We start from the raw sequence: 12,193 nt of genomic DNA, 5'->3' as shown, positions 1-12,193 counted from the left end.
CTCTCCGTTTATTCGTTATATATTCATTATACTTTTTTTTTTTAAATGAGAAATGTCAAACTACACAAGGATTTACCTTAATTCATATACTTTGCATCGGTCAAGTTGTTGCATGAATAGTATTTCCCAAATATAAAAAAATTCATATGAAAAAGGAGGCAGAGGAAAATCTGCCTATAAATGAGATACATTTGGATCTTACTGCCTAATCAAACAAAACAAGAAAATAATATCCACAGAGTAACTTCTGTATTTATATTGTCTCTCCACTACCCATAAAAGAGATTTTTAAGAATATAGTGGTTGAATAGGTGTGCATGATGCTTGCACATCTTACCTGGCATAGTCTCTTTTTCTGGCTAGCGGTGACATTGCTTGTTATGTAGCTATCAATTCCACTGACGTTACAATTTCCCTTTCTCAAAGCAGCAATAACCTGTCACTTTACACTGTCCTTTCTCTGACCCTCTCCCGCCTCTCTGCTCATTTTTATTCGTATTGACAAGACTTATTATTCCTCCTCCCAATTCCAACTAGCTTCCCTTTTGCAAATAGTAGTATCAACTATGTGGTCACTAGTAGTATAGGTCAACAATGTTATTAATATAGCACACACTGCTGGGAGCAGATCAAACAGCCATGCTTTAAAATATTAGTTTTGCAAAGGTACCACGAGGCAAATAGTTGCAGTTTTGTTCATGTTATAAAATGTAATATTGCAAGGACAGACCCCAAGAATTTAGCATTAATTACCAGCCCAATAGTTTGGAGGATATGTTATTTTTTTCCTGTTGTTTTCATACACAAAATAAAATAAAACCATAACAGAAGGGTGCTGTATTTCTGTTTAAAGAAGGGGTTGTTGGCAAACACCACAGCTCACTTCTGCCGAAATGTACACAACTGATATATGCAGCCCAGAAAGCTGGCACCAGGGGCTTACAACCTTAATTTGCCTGCAAGAAGAAATGGAGATTTACCTTCAGAGCACGTTCTTGATTGTTTTCAGCAGTCAGATGTCTCGTGTTGTTTGCTGAAGTCTGGTTCTGCTCTTTCAGATGATGAAGCTCTTGCTCCAGCCGTTTGCACTGCAACGAGGAAAGAATCCCATTAAGTAGAGGAGAGTGGGCATATTTTTTTCAACACGCCAAATGAATTAACGTAAATAACGCCATCACCATTTCTGCAGTAGTGAAAGCATCAGACAAAAGCAAGTTACATTCCAAGAGCAGTACTAGAGCTACATTTTTTAAATGTGCATAATTATTCAGTTTCTTCCTGGTCCAACTGTATGCCAAAAAAGGCTAAGTTTAGTATCAGATAAAGACATTTTGCAGAATGTTTTAAAAAGTCTTAAAAATGCCAGATTGAATTTCTGCTCCTAGTTATGCCAATACAAGGTCAGATTTTGGCTTTTATGTATTAAGTAAGTGGTTATAAAGGAAGCGATACATGCTTTTTGAAAAGTAGGCAAATGAAAGACCCTCCTCCCAAATCCAGGACCTAGCCGTTTATTAGAAAATACACATATAATTTTTACACTTTTATTTTTCACACTAAGAGATAACTCTATTTCCCAAACACACACCACATCTCGAAAGAAGTTTCAAGATTATTTCGTTTAAATATTTAACTTAATGACAAAGAACGAAAAATTTAACATTTGCTACTGTGTGCATATGCACTTATACTGGCTGCTGTCAGCCAAACGTCTATTAAAGATTAAAGATCTGCTAACTGTGAGCTAAATTTTTTTTCACTGTTTTTCACGGTAACCATAAGAGGTCTTGCCCAGTTACCTTGGTTTGAAAGAGTAATTAGTTGTCAGCAGACAGTTCATTGTCTTGTGAAAAAACCCATTTTACAAAAAATAGCAAAACAAATGAGACAAAGTACCAGGAAGATGTAGGGGAACAACTGTTAGAACTAGGGAAAAACACAATGTTAGCAGGAACATTTTAAAACAGTATATTACAAGCAAGTAGTTTGGATATCACCACCAAAACCCAAAGCTGATAGGCTCTGTTGGAACGAAAAACAATTGATAAGAATTATTTTACTAAATACTTTCTAGTAAACACCAGTAAGAAAGGAATGAAAATCGTGAATTAATGCCCACGTAAGCACTGCTGTCTCAAATGAATGACCTGGAGACATCAGTCTCTTGTGCTACCTTAGTGACTGGAAGACACAGAACTGAGCTTCCCATCAAGTGTGTACAACCTACTCCTGAGCAATCCAGTACGTGGAACAATGAAGCACGGCTCACATCAACTCTAAAAAAAGAAAAATTGTGAAACAGAGTGCTGTAGGACTGCAAAAATTGTAACTGAGGTCTAAGTAAAATAAAGAGTACTAGAGGATCTCGAGACAGAAATTTTAAAGACATACCAATACATATTAAACACAAAATAAGTCCTTAACAATGTACTGCACATCAGGTATCCAGCATAGTACATAAACTCAAATGAGTCACTCCAATATTTGAATAAGTTTTAAATAACTGTAGGTGTCCAACAGTACTATTAAAAAAATTCAGTTCACATATCTGTTGTTGTATTTCATTACTTCTGTTAGAAATTTGCGCTGATTTCTAATATGATTACTTATTTTAAAGGCAGCAAATTTCTGGCCTAGTACATTTTCTCAGTGTCTGTTGCATAGCTCAATGCACAGTTTCATTTTTATTGCAAGAAAAAGAAAAAGACACTTTCCCATAAGCAGGAAAATATAGAAAAAATGTTAAGATACATTTGATGGCAAATGTTTTACAGACTTGAGACATTTAATGTCTGTGTTTATCTCACACACACAATCACACATCACAGAATCACAGCTGTAATTCTTCTTCCATGTCCAGCATGAAAATTGCGTCTGCAGACACAAAGGTCCTAATAAAACTACTGAAGAACTAAACCCAGATTATACAGTTTTCTTCTCTAGCGGCTTTTTTTCCCTCTAGCATACATGAGCTAAACACCATTTAAAAAAATAAGATCAATCTACTACTTCAGGCAATGCTATGACACTTTGCACCATGTAAGATCAGCAGGCCTCTCACTTTTCTGCTTTGCCACCATTCCTCTTCAAAACAGTATTTTGTAATTTCCAATTTGACAACAGCGCAGGTTTCTTACAGTAAATATTATTAAAAAGGCCAAATTCTCAATCTCCCTTTAAAACATGAATTTATATTCATGCTATTCTCTTGATTCCAAAAGAGAAATGAAAATACTCTAAGAGCAAAACCTAGCTACAGGACCTTGATGTACGAGGCAGGTTGCACAACTAAGGGCATGGGTGCAATTTATTCTGCTCTCCACTCCTGGGAAGCCAGAACAGTGAAACAAACAGCAGCAGTGGGACTCTAATATCATGCAGCATATAGAGCACATACAATAAAGATGCAACACAAGTAACACAAAACGGATGGACCTCCCTATCAAGTCAACCTTGACATGATTACATTTACATCAATCTTGGTAGCATTTTTAAATTAATCTTTAATTCCATTTCCCCTAAAAATGCTGATACCTGAAAAAACCTAGGCATATTCAATCAGCATACTGCTTGAATCCATTTTGAGAGTATAATTGAAAGAAATTGTGATCTAATTTGACCTTTGCACATAAGTGTCTTAATATGTTGGAAACAATGCATTAACAGATGTTCTGAATTATCAATCAAAATGTATTTATAACTTGCTGCCTATGAAGTAAAATTTTTGATTATCCTGTTTGTGAAAGTACTATAGTAATACTCTTAAATGGTAAAACTCTGTATGTCTTACTAAAATTTTATACTCTACAACACTTTGATACCTGAACTACTTTTAAAACATTAAAATAGCATTCTAAAAGCAAGCACTCTTTTTCACAAGAACAAGAGCATATGAAATTTCTGTGTAATCTTGCTGTAAAGAAGTTTTAAAAATAGAATTTAAAACAATGCAGCCCTTCTATTCATTTGAGCCAACATTTTTTGAATTCTGTGTCATTGGTTGCTAGCTAGGTCCAGTAAAAATAGATGTTCTTTAAAAGAACATGTGTTTTTATTGGTTCACTCCAGGGCTCTGAAATGCCAACAGCTGCAAGTAAGAAACTCGATTTCCTTCTATAAACATATATAAAAATACTTTTTGGAGCACAGTGAAGAGAGGATATCGTCCAATTCAGTACTGGCAAAAAGGAAATGTTGGATGTATCCTTTTAAGAAAGCTGAAAGCTAAAGGAAGTGTTTCATTTCAAATATTATAAATAAGAATGTCTAAATCCTGTTATCCCAAACTTGTGTAAATTCATACTTGGGAAACCTTCAGACAGAATCCTCTTAAAGTCAGAGACAAAATATTTTGTGCAACACATGTTGCCTAAACATCTGATCTGAGGTTTAATTGTGCACCTAAATGGAAGTCCCCATGTATTTAACACATTATGAAAGATGGGCTGTTAATTGAGAAAACTGCTTCTCACCTCAGATACTTTGAGAACACCATGGAATATGACAGCAGTGTAGATGGATGTCAAAGAGAATATGCCTTGATCAGAATGCTAAGTAAAGGATATTAAAGCCTCACTGTCATGGTTTAACCCCAAGTGGCAACCAAGCCCCACACAGCAGCTCACTCGCTCACTCCCCCCTGGTGGGATGGGGGAGAGGTTCAGAAGGGTAAAAGTCCAAAAACTCAGGGGTTGAGATAAAGACAGTTTAACAGGTAAAGCAAAAGCCACGCACACACGCAAAGCAAAACAAGGAATTCATTCACTCCTTCCCATGGGCAGGCGGGTGTTCAGCCATCTCCAGGAAAGCAGGGCTCCATCACGCGTAACGGTGACTTGGGAAGACAAACACCATCACTCTGAACATCCCCCCCTTCCTTCTTCTTCCCCCAGCTTTATGTACTGAGCATGACGTCATATGGCGTGGGATATCCCTTGGGTCAGTTGGGGTCAGCTGTCCCCGCTGTGTCCCCTCCCAGCTCCTTGTGCCCCCCCAGCCTCCTCGCTGGTGGGGTGGGGTGAGAGGCAGAAAAGGCCTTGGCTCTGTGTGAGCACTGCTCAGCGGTAACAAAAACACCCCTGTGTTATCAACACTGTTTTCAGCACAAACCCAAAACACAGCCCAGTACTAGCTGCTATGAAGGAAATTAACTCTATCCCAGCAAAAACCAGCACACTCACAAATGGTAACATAATTTTGTAAAGGTTTCACACAAACAATCCACCAAGAATTAGCTTCATTGTGTGGTCTACTGTGTGCATTTAGAGTTCTGTAGCCAGAGAGGCAATACTCAAGGTATAAAAAAAACCTCCAAAAAACCAACCGGAAGAAGGTTTCCTCTCTTGTTTCAAACCCTCATGTTTGTTTTCTTTTCTGAATATATTTGCATCAGAAAGTCTCCTACTTTAGCTAGCCTCATTCAGACGATAACATACTTGTCAGACAACAACCTCTTTAAGCCTATTCCAAGCGTTCCTTGAGCAACCATCAGTGCCCACCTGTACAGTTCTTACTACAACACCATCCATTCCCAGCAACAGACAATCTTCTCTTTAACCATATTTCCACAGTGCAACCCAGCTGCACTTTTCTAAATGCACTCAGTCTTTCCAAACAAATACCCCTGTACCCAGCACAGGATATATCACAAGCAGCTAAGACACAAAATGAAAAGCAAAGCAGGTAACCTATCAAAAGGATAAGAAGAGATTCAGACAGGAAAGGACGGACAGACAGCAAGTACACCTGTTCTCCCCTCCCATCTCTTAATTTAAACCATTAGGCTACTGGTGAGCCTTTTTTAGCAGGCATCGGGTAACATGATTTAGCAGAATGTGGATGTTTGTGAGAGGCACTGGATCAACCCTCAGCAGGTGCTGACCCCTTTCAGTGACTATCCAGGTGGGAGGGTTGAGAATGCCACAGGGAAAATCCAGACAAACTGCAAAAAGGAGCACCTGCTAAAGGGGACACTGATGGAGAGGTCAAGAAGTGGACCGAGTGTATCACTGAGTAAAGTCCATGAGGCTCGTCCAGAAAGAGACTGTTGAAAGATGGTTTTTGCTCCAGGCATACAAAAGTAAAGATGGTTTACAATGAATTGAGTATTTCAGAAGACAGAAAAATCAATGCAGATAACCACTTAATAGTGTTTGGCCTGTACTGGAAAATGAGGTTGCATTAACATATCAAACACAACTTTGGCACTTGTATAAACAAATGATCTTTAGCACGCTGTCAGCTTTTCAGCATTTTCTTCTCCAACTTGTATCTGTATCTATAATGTTAACACGGTGTTATGGTGCCCGCCACATCTATGCAGATCGATGAGTTATTTTTTGATTGTTACTTAACATGATTCTTCAGTGTGGTGTTCTGAGAGTAAAAAGTACAGACATCATACATGGGTAAATAAAAATCTGCAAGCTACTGGAGAAACAACATTAGTAGGGACAAAGATGGAACACAGCAAAGCACTAACATCGAGCAGAGCAACCCCTTGCCCCCAACCATTTGGTCCCTGTGCAGTTTGTCTATATGAAGACAACACCTATCCCCAGAGGCCTCATGTAGAAGCATATTTAACTCTGTGCTAGTCAGGTCGATTGGACTGTTCCTGTGCTTTCAGAGAGACATAAATGTTTTGCTACACAAGGGTCCCTCGCTCTCATCTCACTGAACTAGATAGTAATGTCAGGTGCATTACTCATTTTGTATTTCAGTGCAGATTTGACCCAAAGAAAGGGTACCGTGACACTCCTTGGCTGAGGAAGCAACAGCTAAAGCCGAATATAACAGAAAACTGTAACACCGTCTTACTACAAATGCAGTCTTGGTGGCTATCTAATCCTGTTACATCTATATTTGCTTTTAATATTACTATATAGCATACAATGTCTTCCATCATCTTTCATTAAAAGGAATCCAGACTAACCCCTCCTGAACTTCTGGCAATATGCTAGGGAAAAAAAAAGAGTCAACACATTATGCCATTTATGTGCTTGGGAAAAAACAGAGGAATTGATTTGTCTCTGTTAATACCGATATGAGGGTCAAAGTCTAATAAAACAAATGTACTAGGATTACAATGAGATCAAGTTCTGCACAAAGTTCTTTCCTGAATCCTGAATTACATTTGATTGTCTCATCCAATTAGTACATACAAAAGATAGTAATTTACAAACATATATTTGTTCATCTAGAGTCCTTGTCAAAACCTGCAATGCTTATAATCTTAAGAATCAGCACTGGCATAAACACACAAGACTCCGCTGATGAGAGTCCTGAAAAAAGGGACAGTATGTAGATGGAGGTACAACAATGTGCTTGCCCTGTTCTTGTACTCTTTGAGGCCTAGACTATTGGCTGTGTGGGTTCAGGGTGGTGAGGTAGGTGGATCTTTGGTCCAATCTGATCCCGTCCAGTCAGTCTTATGTAGTCTCTGTAGCTTAATAATATATCTTGTACATAACCACAGCCTCCCACAGATAGCTTCATTCTGTTATTAAGGTAACATACTTTTATTCAAGTCAGACAAAAATCAAAAGTGAGTGCTTAATCACCATGGGTCAGCCGGCGCATAATTACTTGATTGCATATCAGGGCCTTCACTTTAAACACTGAGTACTCTATCACACTCTGTGGACTTTTATGCATGAAGACCTTGCTGATCTGGGATCTCAATTACTGAAGTAGTGAGAAATAAAAATAATGTAGTTCCTACTGAATAACTTGGGAAAATGGCTTATGCCCTCTGAATTATGGGAAAGTAGGAGTCCATCTCAATGGCAGAGGAATTATCTTCCAGGACATATTTTCTCCTTTATGCATTTTAAACAAAATGCTCATCAGCAAAGTAAATAACACACTGTATCTTGATGCACAAATACCAATAAAAGATAAGCTTATGGGTTACCAAGATTCTACTACTACACAGTGTAACACTTTTGGAAGTGATAAACAGCAGATACAGTTTGAAATTAGTTAATACATAGCCACTGCAATGAACAAATGAAGTACAAATAATTATTCTAGTCACCAAACTTTTTCACCTGTTATATTTTTTAAGTCATCACCTGTGGAAACATGAATACAATAAATAACAATGGGAAACAAACAAAAAAAATTCAACTCATTCTTCTTGTAGTTTATTATTTTGTTTGCCTTTTCTTAGTTCGGAGTAGCTCCCAGCTCAAAAATGCTGAATGGAATGCAAGTGTTCTTCAGTTTGACAGCCCTTCTGTCCCCCTCCCCTCAATATTTTTTTTCTGAACAGTCTGCCCCTTGTCCCAAATTCATCAAGATTTCTGGAGAGGCAAACATCTTGCACCACTTGGATGCTGCACAACCCTTTCCTTTGCAGACAAAAATAATACCAAAGTCATCCAGTCAAAACACAAACCAACCTTTGGTGTCACTGTGAATTATGTACTTTGAACTGCAGATGTTTGGAAACACTTATATTTATATAAATAGATTTTTTCCTTTTTCTTCTAAAATAATAATTTTAAAAGAAATAAAGAAATAAATGAGTTTCTACATAATAATGACTAGAAAGATTTTCCCATTAAATTATAATTTTGAATTAAGGCCGTCTAACCTCTGAAAGAAAATACTTTTCTTCAAAGTTCTGGCAAGCCATCAACAAATGTGTTTGAATGATTATTTATACAATGCCCAGCAGCTTAGAACTACTGGGATTACAAGAAAGAGAAGTGCTTTTGTAGAGTTTAGGCCTCAAACATATGCATCTTTAAAAACTTATATTCTGTTAGTAAGAGAAACAGTTAAATGTAAACACTCTTTTTTTCAGCAGTACAATGGTGTCTTCCTCCATCAGAAGCCACAAAAATAAATGCATCAAAATACAAATGAAACATTTTTGACTTCCTTGTCACTATGAGCCAGTTGGAACCTGCAGCATTAAGGCAGATAATATGCTGTATACATGACTTGGTTTCCTCCTACCATTCCTTTCCTTTTCTATTTCTGAACACTTCAAAATGCAGCAAAACAAGCTTTCATTTATTTTCATTTGAACAGTTAAAGGAACTGTAACTGCATAGAAGGACATTCAGAAAATTCAGACAATAAAGTTTAACTCTTTCCACTCTTCATGTTAACAATTCTTACATGTGCAGCTATTCAACATCACCGAGTAGCCCTATGATACTCACCCACCCAACGCCATTCTCTATATATTCCTACACTTCCTTTCAGTGATGACATTTCAAAGATCAAGACAACCTTGAGCTACTTCTCACAGTGCTCAGCACACACAGACTTTCCTAATCAATGACACCCATTACAAAAAGTGTGCAAAGAGGAGAGAAAGAAAAACACGATGTTCTGAGCTATATGTGATCCACAGGTCATTCAGGCAGGGTTCCTGTGCCGGCTGTGCCACTGGACTACCTTCGCTCTGCTAACGGGGTTGCTGACAGACTCCTGATCTGCAGGAGGAAACTTAACAGCAGGAGCTGCTGAAGCCGTGTAACTGTGTCACCTTCGCAGCTTCCTATATCCATTGCATATAAGTTACCAATCTTACCTCACCTCTGACTCATTCTCTACAGTAGTTTCTAATACGAACATAAACCCAGTAGCTGGGAGTCAAACATTTATTCATGAGGCTGTACTGGCTCTGAAATTAAGCAAAAATGCATTCAACTAACCTAAGAGTTGTTTTTTTCCTAATTGCCTGTCATATATAAGTAAGTGACTTCCATTTTACATGGAAGTCACATTATTAATTAAAATTTTTAATTTCATGCCTATAAGTCTGATAAATAATGTATAAACTAGGCATGTAAGCTGATGAGTAGTACACAAGGTTAGTATGCTTGCTTACACACGTGCCCCACTGCAGAGTTGTAGAAGCACTAGAAACTGGCACAGTACAATGAACTTCATATAGGTCACATGCCAGTGTGTTATATTCAAAAGCAAAGGCAATTACCGATACTCCCTAATAATTTAGCAAATGGAAAACACTGATTAAAATTTTATTGTAAGAGGGAAAGATCATTCAAGAGTCAAGATTATGTTTTAAAAGCAAAGACAAAAAAAATTTAAAAAGTAAATCTTTATTAGCTAAATTCTAAATCACTGAATAGAAGTCTGAAAGTACAATAACACTTAGACTAGAATCAGTTTTACTTTCAATGCATGACAGCAATTCCAGCATACAGATTCAAGAGACGATTTCAGAATAGAAACTTCTGCATAGAAAATAATTCAGAGTAACTAACCTTAATATCTTTAAAAACATTTAAAGAATAAAATTATACAACACCAAAGAGGTCTTCAAATAAATTTGCCATTAAAGCAGGGCATGTATTAACGTACTACTTATGAGAGAACCAGGACTGAACTACCCTACTGGCCACCTCAAATTAATTTCTACCCTGGTTGAGTAGTAAGTAGTACTGCAAGAAAGGTCCCAAAGAAGCCAGTCAGAGCAGCTGAATATCAAAATACTATTCTGATCTTCTTTTACTTATGGTCTTAGTATCAGTTTTCCAAGTCAACTCCCACATACTCATTACTCCAGTGCTAACTACTGTGCGATTCATTAGCACACTGATCTGTAATATTATGAAACGGGCTACTGCAGTCACAACAGACAGTAACTACAGATAACCTAATATACCACTGATTTTTTGTCTTCAGTTAGATAGGGACAGATTCCTCAGCAGCCAGCCACCTCTTCATCACATGGGCTCAAAATACATTTACATTTTATTTTTGCAGACTGTAGATCCCACACACGTTCTTTCTAACATGGAAATATAATCAGGTAATCACAGAATGGTTGAGGTTGGAAGGGACCTCTGGAGGTTATCTTTCCCAATCCCCCTGCTCAGTCAGGCCACCTAAAGCCAGTTGCCCAGGACTGTGTCTAGACTTTTTTTTAATATCTCCAATGAGTGAGACTATAAAAGGACTGTAAAAGACTGTATTCCTAATAAAAGGAAGAAACATAAATTTCAGAAAGCTATGAACTTTATTATTTGCTAGCTACTTTACTTTTTTGTTTTATTTCTCCTCCTTCGTTGTTGAAAGGAGGAAACACAAGTCTTCCCTCTCCAGTTTCTTTAGTCTCTCCGTCCTTCAAATGCAGTATCTTTCCTCCTTTCTTTTGCACGGCAGAATGTACACATACTCTAATTCTCAATTCTCACCTTGGCCTGTGTGAGGTCCATTTCACTGCACTGTCTCATTTTTGCTTCGTCTTGTTCCCATGAATACTCTCTATATTATGCGATTCTTCTCAATAACTCTTTTTTATTTATACAAGTGTTTGATGGTCTTATAACTTAAACATTAACTAATCACTCTTTCCAACACTTAAATGAAGCTAGTAAATAAGACTTTCTTGTTTTATGGGAGGAGAAATTAGCACAGAAGGTTTAGGAAGCTTAATCAACCATCAAGATCATGTCAGAACTGGGATTACTACACCCTAAACCTTTGCTCTACTGACTCGACCAAATGATATGGAGCTCTTGCTTCCCATGGCCACGTGTTTTGCTGGCTCTTCAGAAGAGTAGTCAGTTCCACTATAACCAGATGGCCCGTGGCCAAGAGACAGCTTGTCAAACATCTGACACAACACACTATGACAGATAGCTGATAATTGCTTTTGTTTAAAGCTTTTCGCCCACCCCCAGTTAATAATCTGCAGTGGTGGTACTCAGAAAATATATACAGTAGAATGGAGGTAGTAAAGGCGTGAAAGGTGTATGAAAAGGAGACATTTTAGAAAGAAACATTCACAGCCTGATTTGCAAATAGATCTAGAAATCAGGAATCAGATTCTCAGATATATGCAAGGCACTTGGCTGCTGACAGAGGTATGTTTTTAGAAAGTGTAACCTTGTTTAATTGGACGTAACCAATATTAGTTGACAAGAAAACAAAATTTGGTAAACAATCTGTCATTCTAATGAGCTGGTTTTCAAATAATCTTCAGTGGATTTTCTTAAAATCCATATGTAAACAAGACTATTGCCTAAACGTTAAGTTGGCATTTAATGCACAAAAGGACAGGAACACTTCTGGTCCATTTTTAAATATCATCACATTATTCAAGAAAACAGTATCATGGCTCACTATACAGATGCCATATATTTTTAATCTCTTTATTCTGATATTGTAATAATGGGATTTCAGGTGCTCCTCATAGCACACG

At 37.5% G+C, this 12,193-nt stretch overlaps 1 protein-coding gene across 16 annotated transcripts in view; it reads right to left on the bottom strand.

Moving 5' to 3' along the window:
- Positions 1-12,193, bottom strand: part of MIPOL1 (mirror-image polydactyly 1) — a 201,633-nt gene that overhangs the window by 101,924 nt on the left and 87,516 nt on the right. For all 16 annotated transcript variants that reach the window (XM_075103412.1, XM_075103414.1, XM_075103421.1 and 13 more), the window contains one exon: positions 981-1,088. In XM_075103412.1, the coding sequence (XP_074959513.1) occupies positions 981-1,088 (108 nt within the window). The remainder of the gene's footprint in view (positions 1-980; positions 1,089-12,193) is intronic.

This window comes from Phalacrocorax aristotelis, chromosome 9, assembly GCF_949628215.1.
Source record: "Phalacrocorax aristotelis chromosome 9, bGulAri2.1, whole genome shotgun sequence".
NCBI lineage: Eukaryota > Metazoa > Chordata > Aves > Suliformes > Phalacrocoracidae > Phalacrocorax > Phalacrocorax aristotelis.
The sequence above is the reverse complement of the archived record's forward strand: the minus strand, read 5'-3'. Positions and strand labels throughout refer to the sequence as shown.